At 40.9% G+C, this 24,680-nt stretch overlaps 1 protein-coding gene across 8 annotated transcripts in view; it reads right to left on the reverse strand.

The window, feature by feature from the left end:
• Window positions 1–787: 787 nt before the first annotated feature.
• The window catches only part of DICER1 (dicer 1, ribonuclease III), a 68,033-nt gene continuing 44,140 nt past the window's right edge, over window positions 788–24,680 (reverse strand). For 5 of the 8 annotated variants that reach the window (XM_032621262.1, XM_032621265.1, XM_032621264.1 and 2 more), the window contains 16 exons: window positions 22,686–22,818; window positions 21,411–21,486; window positions 20,608–20,747; window positions 18,173–18,352; window positions 17,730–17,943; window positions 17,373–17,526; window positions 16,196–16,378; window positions 15,812–15,917; window positions 15,199–15,374; window positions 13,453–14,233; window positions 10,480–10,635; window positions 6,580–7,465; window positions 4,330–4,598; window positions 1,670–1,832; window positions 1,504–1,579; window positions 788–1,151 (listed from right to left, as the gene is read on the reverse strand). In XM_032621262.1, the coding sequence (XP_032477153.1) occupies window positions 986–1,151; window positions 1,504–1,579; window positions 1,670–1,832; window positions 4,330–4,598; window positions 6,580–7,465; window positions 10,480–10,635; window positions 13,453–14,233; window positions 15,199–15,374; window positions 15,812–15,917; window positions 16,196–16,378; window positions 17,373–17,526; window positions 17,730–17,943; window positions 18,173–18,352; window positions 20,608–20,747; window positions 21,411–21,486; window positions 22,686–22,818 (3,859 nt within the window). In that variant the 3' untranslated portion in view covers window positions 788–985. The remainder of the gene's footprint in view (window positions 1,152–1,503; window positions 1,580–1,669; window positions 1,833–4,329; window positions 4,599–6,579; window positions 7,466–10,479; window positions 10,636–13,452; window positions 14,234–15,198; window positions 15,375–15,811; window positions 15,918–16,195; window positions 16,379–17,372; window positions 17,527–17,729; window positions 17,944–18,172; window positions 18,353–20,607; window positions 20,748–21,410; window positions 21,487–22,685; window positions 22,819–24,680) is intronic. The other 3 variants (XM_032621263.1, XM_032621269.1, XM_032621268.1) reach the window with 2 other exon arrangements.

Here is a 24,680-nt window from a genome sequence, read left to right on the forward strand (position 1 = left end):
AACGAAGGGAATGTAAAACGGTTTGTTCCAAAAAGATCAGAAATGAAAGAATATCCATGAGGGTTTTACTCTTAAGGCAAGAACCTCTTTTATGCAAGACAACATGGCATGAGAAAACTAAAATGTGATTTGCCAACATGCCAGCCAATGCTAATTAAAAATCTGTCCCGGGGCTTCCCTGGTGGCGCAGTGGTTGAGAGTCCGCCTGCCGATGCAGGGGACACGGGTTCGTGCCCCGGTCTGGGAGGATCCCGCGTGCCGCGGAGCGGCTGGGCCCGTGAGCCATGGCCGCTGAGCCTGCGCGTCCGGAGCCTGTCCTCCGCAGCGGGAGAGGCCGCAACAGTGAGAGGCCCGCGTAACGCATAAAAAAAAAAAAAAAAAAAAAAAAAATCTGTCCCTTACTATCAAGTGCAACAGCGACCAGGAAACATCATCTTACACGCTATAATGTGGAAAGGAAAGACAACACTGGCACACTTCTCTCGCAAACTGCATCGCTCTACTCAGCTTATCAACTATGCAGGACTGGCACTGCCACACACACCGTCGGGTGTCAAGAGCTCTCAACAGAACCCTGGGGGCTATTCCAGGTTTAAGCTCCTTGGCCTCCGAACTCTAAGCAAAGCTGACAGAATTAAACTAAAACGAAACAAAACAAAACAAAAACTCTCAATAATTTCTTTGAACACTTGCTAAATGTCATCAGTAAAGCACTCTTGTGATTTAAACAAAGCAGAAGTGAGGAAAGAAGACAAGATTGTGTTTGCGCAAAAAACTAAAACTACAGTTAGTTCCAAAATTTTTATACATGTGTTAAATGTTTTATTCTGTAACCTATCTTGTTATCAAACAAACTTTAAATTCTGCCTTCAATTCGTTCCACTCACTATCAGTTTTAAATCATCCTTTTCAACTTAAATATTTTCCACCTTAATTCTGCTTTTTTTTGCTTTTTTTTTTTTTTTTTTAATTTTAAAAAGGGGTTTCAGCTGTTGGGAACCTGAGGTTGATTAGCTTTGAGGCTTCGTAGGGCTCTTCTTGCCGCTGCAGATTTGGCAATCCTGTAACTTCGGCCAACACCTTTGAATTTCCCCTTTCCTACTACTTCCACGGTGACTCTGACCTTGCCATCGTAAGTTCTCTCAGCCGGGCTGTAACAAAGCCAAACAGCTTGAATTAGAAGTCAGAAGTATTTATAATTATAGTCAGTCAGCACCAAGTATGTACTCTCAGGCTGAGAGCCCCCGACACAAGCTGACACCACACGAAGGAAACATGCGTTATGACTGCTGCATACTGCCAACAGACAGGGCTGCAGCTCTTTCTCTCACTCAGCGTTACTTTACAAAACAAAAAGAAGTCAATCGGGCTACAAACAGCAACTGCATAAGAGCGTGTCCCAGGGTAAGCATTTTTCAAAATCATTCGTGTATGGCATCTTCAAGAACTCTTCCCCCTTGTTTTTCAGTAAGTTAACTGTTTTCCACGCATATTTTTGCTTACCTAAATTTGGCGGTTTCTGGTTCCATTTCAAGCAATTCTCGCACAGGGGAACGGGGCACATTTGCAGAAAATTTTTCTGTAATCAAAATGAAAGAATAATGTGATCAGTACCCCTGAAGTTGTTTTTAACCATGACTCTGCCTCTCTCGAAGGGGAGCAACTGTACCTATCAGCGGCCGCATCATAGGGTAGTACACCTGCCAAACCGTCTCCAGCGACATCCCGCTATCCATGTAAATGGCACCAGCAAGCGACTCGAAAATATCCCCCATGGCCTTTGGAACTTCAATATCCTCTTCCTTCTCTTCATCCTCCTCAGATCTCCTAAGCTGTTATAGGGAGAAAAGTGACTCGTAAGCAAAAAGGCCGCTTTGAAAGGCAGTCTACAGAGATGTGTTTCTTTTCTTGGATATGACTCTTACTATATCTTTAATTTAACAAGGGTAACAACATCAAACATTTATGACATGCCAATCACACCGTTAATAGGTTCTTCACAAACGTTACCTTACCTTAAAAAAAAAAAAAGAAAAAGAAAAAAAGCCCTTCCCTATTTAGTATTCTATAGTCAACAAAGGAAAAAAGATTACTTCCAAATAAAAACAAAAACAACCCTAACACGAACTGGAGACAGGCAATAAATTGATGGAAAAAAGTTTCATATTTCACTCATAATCACAGAACTGCACACTGAAACAGGGCTAGCCCCTAGCGGCTTGGCAAGGAGCAGGCAGAACACTCGTCGGTGCAGCGCGAGCAAGGGTGCGCACAGCCCTGGGGAGTGTAAACTGCTGCTTTTTCGACAGGGAAATTCTATTTGGAAGATATTTTCCTCCAAGCTCCCCTTTTATGAAACCACTTAATAAATGTTCACTATGACAGAGAACCTGACACACAGTAGGTACTCAGATTAATAGAATAAAAACTCACATATGTATCAAACGCCTTTTAAAAGTTCATAATTCTTTGATGTGGCAATTCCGTCTCTAGGAATTCATCTTAAGGAGGTAACTGGATATTTAAGTATATTTACCACATCCACGTTTATTACAAACCCTAACAAAAAATACCTTAACCACCCAGTCGCAAAGGATTGTTTAAACACATTACATTATAGCCATATACTCACTAGCGTGCAGCTACTGAAAGTTGTAATCCCAATTATTAACGATCGGGGAAAGTCATCCACAATATATTAAGTGAAAAGAATAGGGTATGGTACACTGTGCGTGCTATAATTTCATTTTATATCGTACATAACTTTATGTCTATGTACATTAGCAATAAAACATCACAAAATGTTAATTTCGGTTATTTGTATTTTCTAAAATACACACACATTACTTGTGAAAGAGAAATAAAAAGAAGAGGGGATAGTAATTTCTAAATGGATGGTTTAGCCACACAAAGTTCTATATAGTAGATGCTGACTACCGGAAAAAATAAGATACTTACTGTTGTAGATGGGAATTTTTAAACTTATCAAGTTTAATTCTCTCCTTTTACAAATGAGGAAATTGGGGCCCAGAGAGGTGGAGAGACTTTCTTAAGATCAAACAGTAAGTCAGAGAAGCCAGACCATGACATTCCCAATCAGTTTTTGTAACTTCTATACATATGTTTATATAAATGAAGGGAAGGAAAAGAATGAACAAAAACTAACAAAGCCAGTATGTCCAACTGTCATCAAAAGAGAACTTTGGGTTTAGCTAATTCCTCAACTTCTAAGCTTAAATATTTCTACAGAATGAGACTAGAAATAATATTGAATATATCTGAGATGGTTCTAATTCCTGGTCTCACCGCTAGCTGTGCTCCAACTCAGACCATTAATCTTGGAAGCGTGTGCAAGGGTGAAAGGGGAGAGGAAGGGCACTGCCTACTGATTCCCCTTCAGCACATCCTCCATCCCGTTCAACATGCTTGACCCTTCTGCCCCGTGGCTACACCTCAAAACCCAGGCTCTTCATTTCTCTCACAGGAGGCCAAGGAAATGCACTACTCCCTAACGACGGTTTGTGCGATTAAAAAACAGGAAGGTACAAATTAAAGAAAGAGTAATTAAAATGGCTACCAGAGTTATGAATGAATTCCATGACTTACAAGAAATCTACAGAAAGAAGAACAAAGGAATCAGAATGAGGAGAAGAAGAAATGCAAGTGCTCTCCTGGGTACCCAGGTATGTGGATGGATGTTAGTGAAGGATTAGAGGAGACTGGAAAGATCTCAGCAAAATCCTTTCCTACAAAATTTCAAAATAGTTCACAAACACATTAGAATTAGCTCTATCAACCAAAGAACCTTTGGCTGAACTTACAGTAGAAACCTCTCAAATTCCAGTCCCTAAAAATTTATAAGTTTGGTTTTTAAATGAGATTTTCCCATTTCCAGTAGAAGCAGAATATACATTTGTGATGCTTACCTGAGATATTAGCAAATACTCCCGACCTATTTTAAACACAAAGAAAGACAGAACCAACCACGTCGAGCTCTCACTGAGGTTAAAGCTCCTCTGGGGGCAGGGGGAGGGCTGCACCTCTCTGGCGTGCCTAACCGCCTGGAGCCCGAATCAAGGACTGGGGGTGGTGAAGCAGCTGAAAGCCCCCTGGCTCCCTCTCCTCGCCAGAACGACCACAGTATGAGTGGTCAAGTTGAAAAGGCCTCTCTGAAGACTGAGACCCATTCACTTCTCCCTGGAAAACGCAGAGCGTGCTGGGGACCACAACCCCGGCCTTCGGCTGGCTCTCTAGACAGCTCTGTCGAGAACCCTAGTCGGAAGGCTTATTTTAAACACTGACTTCAACGTATCTTAAAATGGCACTAACCTCAGAATCCATCCCTTGCATTTCATTCTTCTCGAGCTGAAACTGCACAAAATCATCGATGACGTGGAAGAGCTCAGGAGAAACTGCTTTAAAGTACTTGTGGTAGTCATACTTCACAGCCAATGACGCAAAGATGGTGTTGTTGACCAGAGCCGAGCGCAGGTCAGTCAGGACCCCTGGGGAGTGCTGCCGTGGGTCTTCATAAAGGTGCTTGGTTATGAGGTAGTCCAAAATTGCATCTCCCAGGAATTCTAAGCGCTGGTAACAATCTGAGGGAAGATCCAAAGTGAAGCCCTGAGCTCCGGCAAAAACGTTTACACAATTTTCAAATAATAACTCAGATAAAGAACCGATCCCCCAGACACACTGAAAAGACTTTTTATTGGGATTCATTTTCATATATATTCTTCAGTGACAAAATTATTTGACATCATACGGAAGCCTCTGGAAATTAAATTCTAATGACAAATTAAGCATATTTCTTACATAGAAATTGGGGTCATAAAATTTTTAAGTGGCCAAAAGACTAATGCTCGTTAAGGAAAAAGCATTTCCCAAGTGCCATCATCATCACTCAACCCTTTTCCTCCGGCACTGTGCTGGCCAGGCAGGTGCTGGGGCACCATTCTAAAGGCTCCATCACACATCGTCACCTAGCAACGAACGCCAGACCCTGCACATAGTCCTGCCCCACACTCTGCTGTCACCCCTGCACACTGTCCACTCACACTCTGGAAAGTGCGGGAGTGATACCATGCCTCGCCACTCCTGGGTTACATTTGCTACACAAGATGACAGTTAGTACAAGACAGTTTTCTTCTCAACTTGAATGAAAAATGTTGAATTAGACACAAACCAAGAGGCTGAGAAAGGAGAGTCATGGAGGCGAGCAAAGACCTTAAGCAAAAATGATCGATGTCAAAATGTGAGAAGTTATCGACACTGATCAACACCTCTATCATCTCACAGTGATTAAAAAGAAGCTGTTCAGGTGAGATGAACTGGGAGATTGGGACTGACACATATACACTATTGATACTGCTATAAATATAGATAACTAGTGAGAACACACTGCATAGCACAGGGAACTCTACTTAATGCACTGTGGTGACCTAAACGGGAAGGAAGTCCAAAAGAGAGGGGAGATACACACATTTTGTGTGTGTGTGTGTGTGTGTGTGTGTGTGTGTGTGTGTGTGTGTATAGCTGATTCATTCTGCTGTACAGTAGAAAGTAATACAGCATCGTAAAGCAATAAAAATTAAAAAAAAAAAAGAAGTCGTTCAGCTGTGGAAACTGAGGCGGGAACAGAGATAGTGAGCTGCCCCCGCACAGCCGATGAGCTCAGAAGCAGGGCCCGAGGCAGACTAGAACCCAGGGCTCCTGCCAGTACAGCGTGGTAGAAAAGGAGGCCTCGTTTCTTCTCCACAAAGAAAAACAGGTTTTAGTTCCACCAGCCTTTCTGGTCCAGAGTCAGCTAATTTTTCGCTCTTGGCTTTCCGTTTTTCTGATCACCTTGGCCTACCCTGTTTTTCTCACACAAACTTTACACTCGGCTTTGGTTTTCTGAATTCAAGCGCTTATTACTCTGACACAGAAAAAAAATACAGACTTTAGCTGTTTCGAAAACTGAAGCCGATTTTGGTTTTAGGCGCCTATTCTCCCTTCTAATCGAATGGATCGGGAGCCTATTAAATAAAGGAGGAAAAAAAACACGGAGCACAGCGCAGAGCAGAAGGTGACAGCAGAGTCAGAGCAATGAAACCTTCCTGTGAAAGAATTTCTTTTAATCGGTTCATCTTTAGATTTTAAAAGACCTTAAAGGGAGGGGGCTTTTTGTTCAGGAAGAACAATAAAAAGATGTGGAAAGACATCCAGAATACACGAATAGATTATTCAAGAACCAAAAGCAGCAGTGACCGGGCATCAGAAGGACAAGGGCGGGGGAGCATAAAATGGCAAAAACACACCGAAATACTAAGGCCCGAACCTGTCTAATTATGCCGCATATCAAATGACAGAGACACGAGGAGCTAAGATAGCTCTGCTCCCAGCTGTCAAAGGTAAGGAACAGTCCATGCTCCCAAAAAGAAAGGCTTCTTTCACTTTCTTGTGCTTCCTCCCCGCACCGTGCACACTGAACTCTAACGTACATGCATAGATTATTCTTTTTACATTATTCTACAGAACAGCTCCATGAACACAAGGTCTCACTTTCAGAGCAGTGAGCTCTGGTCTGGGGCTCCTTACCAGTGATAGTGTTGTAGTGGTAGGAGGCGTGTGTAAAAGCCTGTAGTAGGTAAGCCTTATTCTTGAATCTGTAGTTGATTTTCTTTTCGAAATTTTCAAACCCCGAGATAAGGTGACTCAGTGTCCTATCTGCATCTGGGTGATCAAACATGCACCTCGGTGGGATCTCCAAACACCCATACTCCACGTCTTTCAACACAGAGGAGCGGGGGCCAGCTCCAGAGGCGGCAGCGCGGCTCCCTGAAAGGTTCTTTTGTTGGCTGGTGAAATTCTCCCTGGTCGGGCACATGGCCTTTTCCCGATCAGTCCTCTTAATTACCGGGAGCACCTTCAGCCCCAGCGAACAGAGGAAAAGCTGAGCAGCCCTCTCGCCACAGCTGGTTAAATAGCAGCCCAGCAGGGCTTCCACACAGTCGGCTATGCTTTTGTCAGCAATGCACTGCTCGGTGTGCAGGTCGTAAGAAATGGACTGTTTCCCTGTGTCAACACCACAGTTTTCTTCTGATGGATTCCAGAACCCCACCACAAAGTCATCCTCTTCAACAGCTTTGCTAGGATCCAGATAGCACATTGCATCCCAAGAGCTATAGTCAAAATCCTCAAAATCTGATGAAAATGGTATACTACCTAAGGAGGACTTTTTGGGCATTTTCCATTCATAGGCGGAATCAGTGGCTGAAAAAGCAGAAAGTGAGATTTTCTTGACAAAAGCTCCGGATCCCATCAGCATGCTATCTATGAACTTGATGTGCTCCTGGTCGTACTCCAGGAAGTCCTCCTCGTCGTCGGCGTCCTCCTTCGGAGCCCCCCACGTCAGGCCCCCCCCCTCCTCCTCCTCTTCGAAGTCATCGTCCAGCTTGCCATTAGCCAACATGCAGTCTTTTGTCTGCAAGAGGGAGAATGGGGAAGGAGGGGAGACATAGCTGCTGTTTTTAAAAGGGCCTGAGACTCAATAAAAGCAAGGGTTATGGATAATTTCAAATGACAACCACAAATACTAAAAGGCAACTTTCAAATCATGGCCATTTGTTTTCAATTAACATAAAATAAGTTATTTAATCATATAAACAAAGTAAAACACGTTCTTTGAATGTTCATTTTCTGAGTTATAAAATGACCTTTATCCAGTATGAAGCTTTAAGTCAAGGATTTTATACATGGATATAAAGTTTAAAATTAAGCTCCACAAGGCAAAACTTCAGCTAAGAATTCTGACTGTAGCAGGAGACACAAGGAAAGCTCTCATATGCTGATCACAGAGAGCTTCAAGTTGGCTGACAAAGTTTTAAAATTTTTTTTAAAAGATTTTCAAATTAATAAAATTAAATTCCAGATGTAGAAAAAGCGTTATCTTTGCAATTAAATAAGAGAATAATATGTAAACAGATCGAATTATTTTCTTTATAACATTAAAAATGTACAGTGGGGTTTCATAATAATAAGTTTTGGTCCCTATTTCCACTTCAAAGCTCATTCGCTACAATGTAAAACTAAACTACTTTGCTTGGAAACTAAAAGTGATCACTGTGAGCTAAGCTGTGAATTTGAGGAATTATGCTTTTCCCTTTCGGTGAGCTAGAGGAATCAGGGCAACAGATTATAGCATAACTGACAAAAATAGAAGACAATTTAGACTAACAGGAAACACAACAATCCAATTTCTGTCAGAAGATCTTTGCTAATTCCAATTTCTTTGGCAAAAGCTTATTTGTGAATGACAACCTTAATAATGGGCCAGGATTCAGTAATGATGTAACTTTTTTGCAATGCTAGAAAGATACCAAATTTCTGTTGTTCAATAAAAAAAATAAATAAATAAATAAACAAGACTTTACTTGGGGGGGAAAGGCGGGAGGGAGTGCTTCAAGGAGGGTGTGCTTCAATTTCAATAGTGACAACTTTGCAGAGTATTCTGATAAAAAGGTTTTCAAACTTTGTCAACCATTCTTTTAAATGCTGCAAATATTCTCATTTTAAGCCAGACTCAAAAGAGATGCAAACAGTGCATTTGTTTGAAAAGAAATAAGTGCAATGAGCCAAGCCATCCATATACCTACCACTATCTGTCTATTTTAATTAAAAAGTTTACAAATTTTTTTCAAGAATAAGGAGGAAAACCAAAAAAAGAAAAAACCTAAAACGGTGGACACCTCTAGGGACTATTACCTAATAAAAATTACACTTTCCCAAGGTAACGTGAGATGTTTTTGACTAGCTAGTCCTTAGGAAAAAAAGGCCAAATTGCAACTAAAAAAAAAAAATAAAGACTAAATAATATTTGTAATTTTAAAAAATCCTTATGTATCTTTAGTAAGATGCTATCATAACCAGACACTGGCAAAACTCACAACAAAGGCTGGGTTTTATCAACAAACAAGCTGTGTGATCTTGGGCAAAGTTCATTAGTGCCTTTGGGTTTTGGGTTTTTTTTATCTGCAAAATAGTGGGAGTCTACCTCACTAAATGGTTTCCAAGAGCATTTCAAGCTCTCAAAAAAAAAAAACGAAAAAAATACCCCCAAAAAAAACAAACACAAACAAACAAAAAAAAGCAAAACCACCAGCACGAAACTCCTTTTACAGTTCAAGTTCACTTTCCACCTGCGTTATTCCCACCTTCGGCATCTGTGTGCAAAGCTTTCACTTAAACCTATCTGCTGAGGAGCGAGGCAGGTAGAACAGGAATGGATCCAGCATATGCTTTCCAATATCATATAATGGTCCATTTCAAGAAGTAGAAATTAGTAAATGAAAATATAAACAGTATTTAATGTATTCTAAGAACCAAAGTGCCAGGTCATTTGAAATGTTAAGGAAAATAACTTTATGTTGTATCTTAAAATAAAAAAATTTTTTTAAATTAAAAGGACACGCTAACATCACCTCTATGCTAATTTTTTTTTTTTATTTAAAGAACCAATGATACTATGAAACAGGATTTATAAGGCAGGATATGTGTTACTGGAATGTTTTGCAAAGAAATGCAATATTTCCTCTAAAGTTCTCAAAATCTTACACATCTTCCTCTAAGGTTCTATTTCTAAATTAATAACATATATAATTTTTCTAACCCAACTTGCATTAAAATATTCTCTTAATGCTTTTCCAGATAAGTTCAATTTCTGTAGTAAGTCGAATACTGCACGAGTTAAAAATATACTCAATGAGTAAGTAAAAATCAAAACAGAGTCACAGAGCATGCTACCTGGAAATGAAGTAACAACGAGCCAGTTTATCATTAGTGCAAAATAAATGCCTGAAAAACGAAACTGCCCGCGAGATGGCCTCCCAGCCAACCACACTGGACAGGCTGCTTCCACAGCTCTCCGGCTCGCAAGGCCCTCCGAGGTGCCCTCTGGTGGCCTTCGAGACAGGACAAAATGAAGCAGCTGCAGCTAACGTTTGGAGACTTAAAGTCATTGGCAAGATCTTAAACTATTTCCAGAAAACTACCTTTATGTATTTTTTTTAAGGTCACAAGAGGAGAAATAGTCCTGAAAAAGCCCTGAGCTGCAAAAGCAAGATTTTACTGAAATTACTGCACATACAGATCGGAGATCATAGGTCACTGAAAAGTCATTTCACTGAACGGAGCTAAGGATCTACAATAAATCGTAATATGTAATATTAAAGTGAAACGTTACAGAGCTTTGCTTTTTTTTTTTGGAGTCACAGCATCAGATACTCTATTGCCTTTGGAAAAGGAAGATCACAGAAATTGTTCTCCGTCAAAATTACAACACTTCTAAATTCATGAAAAGACATCTGTTTAAAGGAATTCATTCAATATATTGAATTTCTACTCTACTATAAACACACCAGGGAAAAGAAACAAAAAATTAATAGAACAAGACTCTGCCCCTCACCAGAAAATAAATCCATCCAGTTACCAAAAACTTACTATTTCATCTTTTTCCCATTTCTCTGTGTTACTTTTGTCTTGATTTACTACATAACCAGGAGGAAGCCAATTCACAGGGGGATCAAATATTGACACCACCATGCGGCTGGGCAGCCCCTTCTTTTTTCCAAGCCGATACAGATTACAGTTGCTGACCTTTAGCAGAAAAAATTTATAAGATACTTATCCATGAACAGTCACTGCTGAAATTCACATAAGGCATTAACATAATTTTTTAGCTAAATATTCTTCATATTCCATAACTGGTCATCAATTATTCAGACTGTATAGTTTCTCTACCTCTTCATGATAGGAAATATTAAATTCTCATGTAATCTGATGATATAAAATTCAAACTGTTAATTGGGACTATCAAAATAGAAAAGAGTGCAATTCCACATTAAGTCCAAGATGTCACAATATTCTCAATGAAATAAAAGGAGGAAATACCATAAACTCTAGCTATAAAGTGAAAATTGGCACTGAACTGAGCTAAAATAATTTTATGTTCCTAGAACCTAAGCTATGAATATGATTTCGACTGCAATGCTTTCTCAAATATTATTCCTTAGTTTTGGATGGCATTTCAAGATATTTTGTTCAACCATTTTAAAATAGAGCAAAAGGCAATAAAGAAAAGCTCCATGTTTACTGTCATCAATAAAACAGCTTTACTGTCTACCCTCTAGTCTGTTTCTCCTAAGGCCTCCATCTCCTCCTTAATTTACTCAAATCCATGTTTCCATCTCATTTTTACTTGGAAACCAAGGTCTAGAACGGTCAATCTCATTTTCATTTTCTAAAAACTGGGTTCCTTTTTATTTAAGTACTTCATGAGCCCTTTTTCCACGTAACTCAACACCCCTGAACAAGCACCCACGTCGGAGAGGCGCTGGCGGGCAGCGAGGCAGAGGAGCGGTCCCTGGAGCCCGCAGGCTGGGCCGGGAGCCCCCCATGACGCTCACTCTGGGCCGAAGCCCTTTCCCACGCCGCCTGCACGGCTTAAGTACACGCTGGCTTCCCTTTCCACACCATGGGAACACAGCATCACAGATGCCAACAAGAGGGTAAAGTACGACAGGGGCGTGAAAGGGACAGAAATCACATTCAAAGTCAGCAGAAATGGTCCGCCGGGTGGAAAAGGAAGAAGAGCTCAGTAAGGGCCCACGTGAGGCACAAGGTGGGGCAGGCAGAGCTCAGCCCGCAGAAACGGGGCGAGCAGCGGGGAAGGAACGACAGCAGGTGTGTGCGCAGGTCCCGCGAAGGACAGCCAGGGGCGGCAGCCCGGCCAGGACCCTTGGGGGCGGGGGGCACCCTGAAAGGGCCTTCACCACCGTGCTGCGGGAGCGACAGGGATTTCTGCAGCATGTAAGGAGTCAGAGCTTTCTGAGAAGATGATGGATGAACTTTCAAAAAGGAAAAGAATTCCCTTCTTACCTAGGAGTGTGCTGTTGCTTTGTGCTCATTCTCAGCCTCTGATACTTGCTTCCTGCAGCCACCCCTGGGAAATCTCATTTGTTCTCAATTATCACTCTCACGAAGACTGTTTCCCCAGACTGCACCTAAGTCCTAAATTCTTAATTACCTGAACATTCCACTTCCTAGGCCATGAGGTCTAAAAACTCTAGCCCCAACTCTTACTCCTATACTTCTGTCTTCCTCAGCACCAGCCCCGTCAGCAGCCCCAGCCGCTATGGCCGTTAGTTCTGCGTCACCCTCTCTACCGGGAGGCAGCAGAGAAGAGTGGGCGAGGCTATGGGCTCTGGCCTCGGTCACGCTCCCGACCATCCCAGACTAGCTGGATGACCTGCACGAGCCAATGAAACTCCCTAGGCAAGAGTTTTCTCAACTGCAAAATGGGGACATGTCATCTACCGCTGAGGGGCACGCTGAGAAGACTGGAAAGAGCAGGTGTGTAGAACACTCAGTGCAGTGCCTAGTGTTACAGACAACTTCAGAGGGAGGTCAGCGTAGTGGTCAAGAGCAAGGTCTCTAAAGCCAGACTGTCTAGGCCGTGCCACGTACTTGCCATGTTAACTTGAACAAGGTAATCTCTCCTGCCTCAGTATCCTCAGCTATAAAATGGGGACGACTGAAGTACACACAATCACAAAAAAAATAAAATAAATAGAAGTATACAGAATTAAATCAGGTAATTAATATATGTAAGGTGACGAGGGTAGTGTCTGGCTAGAGTAAGTACTCGCAGGTGTCGGCTAAGAACCTCATCGCCTCTGAAATCTCACTCCCCTCAGTGCTTTCCTTGCTGCCAGACTCTACATCTGTCTCATTTTCCACTTAAGCTTAGACTTCTCCAAAGGCCCAAATGATCACTCAGCTTGGTTAGTTTTGCTTTTCAACTCATGCCGCATTCTGCTTCCAGCCTGACCATTTAAAACTACCGCTTTATTAATATTAATAGTCCCTTACACAAGAAGTACCCTCAACACGCACCTCATTCAAAACAGTGCCGACTCTTTGGCCTGGCACTGAAGATCCTCCATAGTACAGCTTCAGCCCACCCGCCTTTTTAAGTCTTTTCTCGGATCTTTCCACACTTTCCCCACAGTTTATTCACCGAGTCCTGACACGCTCTGCCATATGTTCCCTGTTTACACACTACAAACGCACCTCTTCTGTTAACGCCTCCCCTGATCACAAGTGATATTCCTTCCTTCTGAGCGCTTAGCAGTTTTGTGTGTTACTTGTCAAGCAGGTGCATGGCGCCTTGTGACATCTCTTTTATCATCATTTAAATATTTATCTTCGTTACTTTTCTTCCCTCAATCTTAATTCCACGCTAAATTTAGTGTCACTCCCACGGGGGTACAGAGGAGGCTCCAGCTGCCCTGTCGGGTGTGGCAATCCCTGCAGTAACACTTTCCTCATCCTCTGAAATTTATCCGATGCTTGAGACCACTTCTATGCACGCTGAGTAATATAACTGCTCAAAATCAAAGGACGCTTTCTTACCTTTTTGCTTCTCATATAGGAAAGGCGGCCCTCGTGAGCATCGGGATAAGTGCAAAAGAGATACGTGGTGATGGCATGCTTTAGAAAGGAGTCGCCAAGCATTTCGAGCCGCTCCAGGTTAAATCCATCACTAGCATTTGAAAGGGTCAAAGCCTGAAGAATAAGTCCAGGGTTTGGGCCAAGCGTTCTCGAGGAGTACCCGGGAGAAGGGCTCTGCTCAGAAGCCGTCCTGTCCGTGAGCGCCTTACCAGTCTCTGTAGTACCAGGCACGGCGGCCATCGTGGGACTTCCATCTGAGGTAGATTTGTTAGCATTTCCATCAAGGTATTTATTACTCAGTAGAGTACATTCATCGCTGGGCTTGGGCTGGTTCTCATAATTGTATAAATTCTGAACGGGATATGAGGTAGTTGGTTGTACAGGTATTTCCTGCTTGTAGTAATTCAGATGGTTTCCTTGGCAAAAGTCTCTGTTAGCTAAATCGTAACTGCCATTGGCGAGATTTTTATTGTAAGAAAGACCATTAATTGCTGTCAGATCTGTTGAAACTTCGATTTGGAGCTTACCAGGTGACTCGAACAGCGTTCTGCAGTTCACAGGCACGTGGTCGTGACTTTCTAGACAGGAGGTTCTGTTAGCACCTTGGCGCGCAGCGTTTTCAAGGACGACGACTGTGCTGAGCTTACAGGGATTCTCATTTTCAGCTGAAGAGGAGTTAGCGACTGAGATGAAAGACTTGCTGTCAATAGATTTTTTCCACCCGAAGTCCAAGTTGGGGTATCTGCAAAGACATTTTTATAGCTTTTCATCAGATCCTTCAAAAAGGCTAGGCTTAGAGCAAGAGCAATTTGAGTAAAAATTAAATAAATGAAGATCCCTATAAATATACTCCTACCTTAGAAGATAAGTAAGTCTCCAAGGCAGAAATCAACACACCTGGAACTCTGCACAGTGTAAACCATCAAGTGGGACATGGGTCTCTGCACGCTGTAGGGCTTAGCTCGTGAAGCCTGGGGCCAGCCTACGGGACCTAGAGCCACCGACTGCGAGGGCTGGGACCCGAGGCCAGCCAGGTAACTAGCTGGGTAACCTGGGACAACTTACTTCATGTCTCCGTACCTCAGCTTCCACACCTGGAAGAGGAACTAACACCTCTTACACCACAGGATCCTAACAATGAAATCACCTGACATGAGCTACAGCATTTAAGCCAGTGTCTGACGCTGCAGTAAGTACTCAATAAATGCAGGCGTGATCACTGCTATTATAAAGTTCCTCATTTCCTGAACCATCTTGGTCTTGCCAACTGGCTGATTTCTTTAGAATGCAGAGTCCTGACAGATGAGAAGAAAATAATGAAGACAAAGACCACACAGAGGCAGCTGCTCTTTCATGTACATTTGATTTTATAAAAAAAGGAAGCGTCTTAAAATGTCAGCAGTGGCAAACAACTGTTTTCATTTTCACTTTAACTGCCATCTCTGAAGGGGGAATGACTGTTTTTGACCTCAGGCTCTCCTCTCCAGCTGTAACTTCCCAAGAATGTTAGACTCATTGACCCAACGTATAGATTTTCACTTATGAGTCAAGCGATGCATTTATTTCACGTATTAGATAGGCATCCACGTTTTCTTTCTAATCTTTTAAAAATTATTCTACATACAATTAAAATGTGAACTTAATTCCGCTCCTCTGCCAGCAGGACCTCACGAGTCGAGCTCTTCCTGGCCCACAGCACAGGCGTACCTAAAATCCGCGGGCAGTGACCTCACTCCCACACCAGCGTCGCCGGCTGTCTGAGCCCTTAGCTCCTCTGCGGTCAAAAGGCAGTGAAGGCGATAAAGTATGCTGGGGAGACAAACCGCTTTTCTCCACAGTGATGCTGGAATTGGATGTATAGCACAGAGTTCTGGAACCAGTATCTTTGAGTAAGCAAAAATGTGGATAAATATAAATTGTGGATAGACAAATAGAGAGCAGACACACAAGAGAAAAAAAAATAAAACTTAAGGCCAATTTCACTAATGAAGAAAGACAAAAATCAAAAACACTAGCAAAAAATCTTAAAAATATTCTTTAAAATAACCCTTTAAGGAAAATGGGATTTATCCTAGGATTTACATGGATGATTTCATGATATAATTGCTATCAGTGGATCTAGTATAAAAGCCAAACCTCTCACACTTACCAAAAAGACATTCAAATGGAAGTCAATACATCATATTAATTAAAGCCAAACAAAACCTAAGGGTTGGGCAACTTCCAGAAACCTCACGAATCACTCAATTCACTTGATAAAATAAAATTCAAACTTATCTTTCAAAACATTAAGTTATGCTAGTCACAATTAACTCACTACCTGTTTATTCTGCAGACTTTCCCATTTGGCTTTCCTCTTTTCAGCACTGCTTAGAGGAAGAGCTTTCCCCTTCTGATTCAAATGGCGAGGTGTCAGAAGATTCAGTCTATAGAAATTTCAAAATAATTTGATCAAACAGACAAAAACAAGTACACTCTCACAGTGGTTCTAAAACTTCAGTGTGTCTACAAGTCACCTGAAGAGCTCATTTAAACTGCAGACCGCTGGGCCACACTCTGGGCAACTCTGTGTGCAAAGGACCTCCTGAGTTCAGAGCCCACATACAGGTGGGCTGTGTGGACTGTGAACCTCCACATCTGCCTACTGACCTCTGGAAATAATGCCACAAGTAAAATCAAAACGTCATTTCTAGAGCTCCTTTACCTTGAAGATGTGTGGTCCACATCCAGCAGCGGCTGGTTGAGATTGGTCAGGTCAAGGTTATACTTTGTTTTATAATATTCTGCAAAAGTTTCATATTCAGGGGAAGGAAATTTACTCAGGGGGGTAAGATCAGTGTACACATCAGCTACATAAAATCGATGAGGCTGATCAAAATTGCGGTATCTAAAAAGGAAAAACAATCAGTGACTTTCTGGTTTAAATCAACTATTCTCAAGACACAACTGCTTTTAATATGCATTAATGCAAATTATTTGAATTTAAAGAGTTCGAAAAGGTTAAAAATAAGTAACATTAAAGAAACTTCAATTCTAAATAATACATTTCAAGTGAATTTAAGACGAGAAGAACTACATTTATATCAAGTAAAAACTGACTCTCCCCCTTCCCCTATTTTACTACTGTCCTTGTTCTAAATATCTATACTTTGATAACACATGAAAGCTAAATGGCACCTTTAAGTATCTCTTAATTTCATCAGTATAAATAGTATAGAAAACTTTCAATATCTCAACAACCAAGTAAATACTGTGTATATTCCTAACGCTAAACATGAAAGACACTCGCCACATAAAATGTATTACTGCGGCATTTATGATATTGATAGGTTGGTGTTAGCTAACATTTAAAATATGGCTTTGAAGTACACAAAGAAAAAAGAAAACAAAAACAAAAACCAAAGACTGAACTGCAGCCAGTACTTTAATTCTTTAAAAAGTGCAATGTTTAATTTTATTGATCAAAAACTCCATCCCCTAAATTTTTACAAAATAAGAAACAAAGCATAGTAATTTACTGTTTTCACTGCACTTAATAACACTATGCATTTTAACAATTCTAATAAACCATTATTTACACCCAAATTCTTTAAGACTTTGGGGATTAAAAGGATGGAGCTTCTACGAAGAAAGACTACCAACATCATTCAGAAGATCTGACCTTCACAAAGTCAAATCCCTTCATCAACAGTGTTTTGGGTTTTGTTTTTGTTTTCTAAGTAAGTAAACTGAAGAGAACAGGTCCACCATGGAGAGACACCTATATTTTCTACTAGTAACATCAATGCCAAAGTCACAGGTCACTTACATTCCCCATATGAACAAGGGAATCTTCTGAAACGAAGTATCACCACCACTTAGCCTTCCTCTTAAAGTCTTACCTTGGAATGATAACTGCATCTTGGTAATCTTCTAATTTAAAAACAAAGGGAGTTTCTTTTGAATACTTTGTACTGGGAATGCCTATGCGAGCTTCAGATTTCTCGATATCTTCCATGAATTTAAAGTCAATGTCCAAAGTGCTGGAGTCATTAACTTAGGGAAGAAAAAGACCCTTTAGCTTGTTAAAATACAATAATACAGGTAAGATCCTTACTCAAGCTATATATTCATTACATGTGTCTAATTCAGAGTTATCAAAGATATTCCTGTAGTTTATACAATAAGCTCATTGTTAAGCAACAGTTTCATTTTTAAGCTAGTATACAGAAACACTTTAGAGTCTGGGTCCTTCTTACCAACATTAAGAGGTAGAACACAGTATGCTGAGTCAGCGTCTGTGGGTTTAAATTCTAGTGCAGGTTTTTCAAGCCGAAGAATATGTGAGAATATATACTGGTGAAGTCTTGTAATCAACTCAAGCATTTGTAGAGATAACGTGAAACCAGACTTCTTCAACTCAATAGATATGGTAACCTCTCCAGAGCGTGTGTACACAGGAAAGTGCGGAATCTTAACAAAAAGAAAAATAATGCACCCCCAAGGTTAGCAGATGTTTCAGTCCATTACAAACATTTAACTTCAGAAAAGGAATGGTGCTTTGTATCAGGGGAACAGAAGAGATACCTTAATTTTAAAATATTAAACATTCTGAGGTAACAAAAGATAGTTAAAGCAGCTTTTCCTTTTTTTAAAAAAGAACAAGACAGTTCAACATAAACAGTTATTATGAAATGTCTACCTGAGGTATGGGTTTGGCTGTCAGTATTCCAAAGCATCTTGTGGTATCCTCAGGGGGATAAAGCTTCCGCCTTCTAAAGTTGAGTTCATCAGGTAAAGGTGTCGTTAGAACCATTCCTATCACATACAGGTAACAAGGCTGATCGGGCTTGGGGTAGCTATCCCTCAAACATTCTGGAATCTGGGATTGGGAAGAAAAATTAAGCATCAAGTTCAAGTGTATTAACCTCTTTTCCAGATGTTGGCAAGATAACAAACTTATTCCTGGCTTTACTAAAAGCTGATGAGAGAAAACTGAGAAAATATCCAAGGCAGGAGACCTCCCAATTTCTTAACCTCACTGGAGAGTCGGCACTTCTGGGTCTGCAAAAGTATATAAAACCGTCAAACACTGCAGGGTCTTTCAACACAATACTGTGCATTTGATCTATTCCTTTTGACTAGAGAACAAACTCTTTTCTTTCTTGGGTTTCTTAGTCTTTACTCACTTGTAGACTAGCAGAAAATCAAGGTAGCCAAATTTTTTAAATCCCATGTAATCCTGAAACTCAAAGATGACCTTTATTAACACTGTGATATACTGTATCATCTTCCAGACTTTTTCTGGAATAAATGTATACATTCCAGAATAAATGTATATAAACATACACACATACATATTTTTCACTACAAATGGAATCACAAAAAAAAGACTGTATCATAACCTGATTTTTATCTCCAGTTACTACAGTGAGAACATCTTTCAGGGTCAATACAAATCAGTATCATTTTTAATGGCCATCTCATTGAAGGAGTAAACCATGACTTAAACTAAGATTGCTTCTGAACTTTCAATAATCATACAACCTCACCCAATAGTCTTGCAGTTTCTGAGGCTCAATAACATAAGTAATTATGCCCACAGTTAAAAGGTACAGAAATGCTGGCTATGGGATAGTTATAGTTAATAGAGTATCAGATAATACAGAATGCACCTATTAATTAAACAGGATGCAAAGCAGTACTATGCTTCTCAAAACACTTATTGGTGATAACATATGATGTCATAGAAACCAGTCCAGTAATCACTAGGATAAATGTTAGAGCAGGAAAACTGGTTATGAGGAAATAAGCATTTCAGAAAATCGGATAACTTAATTCATGATTTTTGAAAAACTGACAGGATTTTGAATCTTGAAAATGCTTAGCTGGGTGCAAACTTTTTAAAAAAGTAAAAACTCAATAAAACTGCAAAAATAAAACAAAAAAATCATACGTTTAGGCCAAGATCAAAGTACACAGCAAATTTTTGCTTCTGTTTGGGGTTTTTATAAGGTAAAAATATTGACAAATATTTTTTAAATAAGTGTTTCAGCCCAGTATGGTTACAGCTAGAACTATGCCACAGATCCAGCTAGACACAATACATGAAAAAACTAATTTTAACTCCAGTCTAGCCACATCCTAACTCCCGACAAGTAACTGTGCTTGCACCTGCTGGTGTGCCCCTCATCTGGATGGGCACTTGCCTGTTTTATCATACACACCCTCTATGTTTTAGCTCCGAACATAAGGTAAAGCAAGAACCTTGACACAAAAGTGAATGAAACAAAGAAAGTCCCTTTAAATGAAATTAACACACTCTGGATAGAATCTGATAGATGAAATTGAGCTATCTGTAATGAGGTGGATAGACCCAGAGTCTGTCATACAGAGTGAAGTAAGTCAGAAAGAGAAAGACAAATACCGTATGCTAACACATATATATGGAATTTAAGAAAAAAAAAAAATGTCATGAAGAACCTAGGGGTAAGAAAGGAATAAAGACACAGACCTACTGGAGAACAGACTTGAGGATACGGGGAGGGGGAAGGGTGAGCTGTGACAACGCGCGAGAGAGGCATGGACATACATACACTACCAAACGTAAGGTACATAGCTAGTGGGAAGCAGCCGCATAGCACAGGGAGATCAGCTCAGTGCTTTGTGACCGCCTGGAGGGGTGGGATAGGGAGGGTGGGAGGGAGGAAGATGCAAGAGGGAGGAGATATGGGAACATATGTATATGTATAACTGATTCACTCTGTTATAAAGCAGAAACTAACACACCATTGTAAAGCAATTATACCCCAATAAAGATGTTAAAAAAATAAATAAAAAATAAAAAGCCAGTAAGAAAAAAGAAAAAAGAAAAAAGAATCTGATAGATGAGTCCAGGAATCCTTTTGAGAAGAAAAACAAAAGCAATGTCTGAAATGAGAAAGAGTACACAGTGTCCACATGACAGCGAAGGGGCTGATCTGAGAGAAGCTGTGAACGAGGGAGGGAAACGAGCTGAGATCCAGAGTGGGCTAAATTACAAGGGTTTTGGAAGCCAAGCAAAGGAACCTAGACTTGATATAGCAAGAAATAAAGTCAGAAAGGCTAGATTTTTACTCGGTTCTAACCAATACTAACCGCTTTTGGGTAGCACTGTCTTCGTTTTGTGGAGCCTGGTCTTCCTGGAACACTGGTCTCTTCTTCGTCATGTAAATCAAGCTCTTCTTCGTATTTAACAGTCTCTTTCCCAACTGGCATCAAATGGTCATCCAGTTCGCCTAAGAAATGTAAAGAGAATTAACAAACAATCCTGATTTTGCCTCTCTGACTCATCAGTGAATAATCCAGAACAGCACTATGTTAGGAAGCAACTGGAAAAGTCATGAAAACTAAAGCATCTGTGCTTTTAATAATACGCAAGTTATCAGATGTGATACTTAAAGCAAAGTCTATTTTGACATTTGTATATTCAATATGATCAGGATTATAAATTCTGTTCTAAGATTAAAAAATAAAAACATGAACAGAAAAATAGCACGTCATCCGTTTACAAATGCCACTGGAAAACGAGTCTTCCCATTAAAATAAAAAAGTTTGAATTTGTACACTAACATAGACTAATTTGAGACCGATACATTAAAACACAAATGTTCATGATTCAACAGTTACTAGAAGACCTTTAGGTATTTATATACTGAAAAGAGGTCAGGAAACGGGAGCAAATAAATTGTAGCTGTTAAGCTGTGGAAAACAGAGCTCCTCCACCTTACACGGGATCTTCAGTTACACCATACTTACACCTGTCTTCACCGAAGCACACCAAGAGCAACAGGCTCACAGCCCGCATAATCCTTAGGCACCTATGAAGCCCTTGATGTGCTTTTGTTCTACAGTGTTTTTAACTTAATTTTTATTTACACGTGCCTTTCAAACACTCTTACCAATTTTGTGCAGTTTTTCACAGCAAATGAGAGCTACGACTCTTTCAGCCAATCGTATACAGCTCATTGGGGGACCCTGAAAGTAACAAAAAATGTGCCCATTATATATGCAAGAAGCTGTATTATCATTAGTGCGTAAAACATATATTAAACCTCTACCCCGAAATCTTTAAAGTTGAAATTTACCAGAACAAAGTTTCGTTTTGAAAAACGTCAGCAAGTTTAAAAAAATCCTAATCTCCATAATTTGAAGAGCCATCTTTAAAAATCCTGCCCAGGGCTTCCCAGGTGGCACAGTGGTTAAGAATCCACCTGCCGGGCTTCCCTGGTGGCGCAGTGGTTGGGAGTCCGCCTGCCGATGCAGGGGACACGGGTTCGTGCCCCGGTCTGGGAGGATCCCACATGCCGCGGAGCGGCTGGGCCCGTGAGCCATGGCCGCTGAGCCTGCGCGTCCGGAGCCTGTCCTCCGCAACGGGAGAGGCCACAGCGGTGAGAGGCCCGCGTAACGCATAAAAAAAAAAAAAAAAAAAAGAATCCACCTGCCAAGGCAGGGGACACAGGTTCGAGCCCTGGGTCGGGAAGATCCCACATGCTGCGGAGCAACTAAGCCCATGCACCACAACTACTGAGCCTGTGCTCTACAGCCTGCGAGCCACAACTTCCAAGCCCGCGTGCCACAACTACTGAAGCCCATGCGCCTAGAGCCCGTGCTCTGCAACAAGAGAAGCCCCCACTCGCGGCAACCAGAGAAAGCCCGTGCACAGCAACGAAGACCCAACACAGCCAAAAATTAATTAATTAATTAATTTTAAAAAAAAAAGCCTGCTCAGTAAAACCTACATAGTTATAACTAAGATTTTACAATTTTGATGAATTTAAATTTTAGTAAGAATTTAATATATCAGTATTGAGACTAAGGACAGCAGTTACACAAAGGCTGATTTTCAAGTCAACGACAACCCAGATGCATTTAATGGATTCTGTGTCACTGTAGGTATCTAAGCCACAGATCAATGATTCTGCCAGAAATGTTTACAGTAGTGAGATCTTAAAGGAAACTTCAGGGGTCATCTAATCTAATTCTGGGAGTCTACGAATTATACAGTCTATTGAAGATTGGAACATACAGTTGACTACAAAAGAGATTTACAAATTTACTTTTTAAAGTAGATTTAAAGCCAAATTTACCTGTAACTTGCATAGCCTTAGAGAAGCTGAAAACAAATCTATTAATGACACATTTTAAGGCACAATCATTTCTTTTTCTAAACTTACAACAATGGAGGCTCGAAGAGGTGAGTTAATTGGCAGGTAAAGAGTTGAATAAAATGTACCATCAGGCAACTCTCGGGTTCTACATTTAGGAGCCAGGTGAGTAAACGGATCACTTGGTAATCTAGCACAGTATCTGTGAAGAAAAAGAAATTCGGATGCTGAGTCTACAACTGAGAAACAGAGGAAGAATTTTTTACTGATATTCACATTCTAAAGTTTGATTTTTTTATGCCCCTCTTGCCTTCTACTGGATTGGTGTTTGTATGTGGAGCCTGAGCTTCACTGCTTCAAACTTTCAATAAGATGGAACAGTACATTTATATCCATAATGGAACATTCTGCAATGATGTTCTTTCTGTATCTGTGCTGTCTGACAGGGAGGCCACTGAGCACGTGCAATGTGGCAAGGGCAGCGAAGGAACTAAATTGAAATTTGAATATAAATAGCCATACGCGTCTAGTGCTACGACTGGACTGTGCAGAAAGTACTGCTCAGAGCCCGTTAAGGGAATGAACTGGCAGTGTTTGGTCCTTAATGACCTTACATTTGCCCACAACCGCTGGGGTCTATGCAAGGACGGCATCAGAAGCGGGCCCAGTGTTCACACAAAGGAGGGCAGCAGAACAAGACGGCCACCCAGCAGCAGAACAAGGAGAGCACTGCAAGCGGGGCAAGAAGCCAGCCTCGAGGGAGCTGGGGCCCAAGTCAGGAGGGTGCTGGGACACGAAGCCAACCCAGTGGGGGCCAGGACACACGCAAGGAGGGCAGCGGAATGGGCAGCAACCCTGCAAGGTCAGGACCTGTGCAATAAGGGCACCTAAACGTGGTGGCAGCCTTGCAGACTGCTACATACAGAGAGACTGAACAGTCAAGTAATTACTTTGAGGACAATGGGAATCAGATTCCTCACTATTAAAAAAGCCAGGAACAAAGATGGAAAAAAGGGAAGCTAGAATAAACCCTCTGGTGTCACGCTAAAAAATGGAGTTAACAACAGACAGGTAGTCAGGTACAGAAATAATTACAAACGTGTATTTATATAAATGTTTATATACACGTGTACGTGAATAGGTATAAACATTTTCTAGCTCCATCTACTAAACAGCCTGGTAGCAGTAATACTCCAGAGGCAATGAACACACCTAGTGCACAGATCTTGGTTTCTAAACACAACTCATTCTCCACTAAAAGGAACCAGGACCTTTTGGAGAAATAGCCAATATCTAGGCTGGGGCAGGGAAATTATGAGTCTAGAACATCTTAGTGTGCCATAAAATACAGAAATGTTCAAAGAATAATGGTGACATGTTAAAAAGACATAGAAGCTAGAACGAAGGGGCCCCCACCAGCCAAATTTTACACAATTTTAACAACAAAATAAATGACAGCAAAAGACTATAAATGACTGAATAAAACAGAAGCCCATTAGTTCACACTGGATAAAAAAATAAAAGGAACAAATAAACAGAGAGAAGAGAAAGCTCTTCCTCACAGTAAAACGACAACAAATACCAGAAAGAATAATGCAATCGGAAAATCACCATTTTGCAGACATCACAGAAATAATCAATTCAGGCAAGAAATATCAATGGAGTACTGACACTGATGGGTGAAACTGGGAAGAGGAATAAATTTCATATCATCTCAAAATATCTCCGCATGAAACAGTCACTAATTATAAAGGGGGAAAAGGCAACTTTACAGTAGAGAAAGCTGGCAGACCTTACGTAAGTGATCAAAGTCACCACCATAATAAGAGGACAAATAAACACTGAGGGACCCCGTTAGAGAGAATGAAAGGAACGCAGCATCACTTCCATGATATGCTGGCCGAAAACACATAACCTGGGTCTAATCAGGAGAAAATATCAAATAAACCCAAATTGAGAAATGACTGGCCTGTCATCTTCCAAAGTTTCAAGGTCATTAAAGTCAAGGAAAGACTGAAGAATGGTTCCAGATTGAAGGAGACCAGAGAGATGAGGAAAATGGGT

The sequence above is a fragment of the Phocoena sinus genome, chromosome 2 (assembly GCF_008692025.1).
Source record: "Phocoena sinus isolate mPhoSin1 chromosome 2, mPhoSin1.pri, whole genome shotgun sequence".
Classification (NCBI taxonomy): domain Eukaryota; kingdom Metazoa; phylum Chordata; class Mammalia; order Artiodactyla; family Phocoenidae; genus Phocoena; species Phocoena sinus.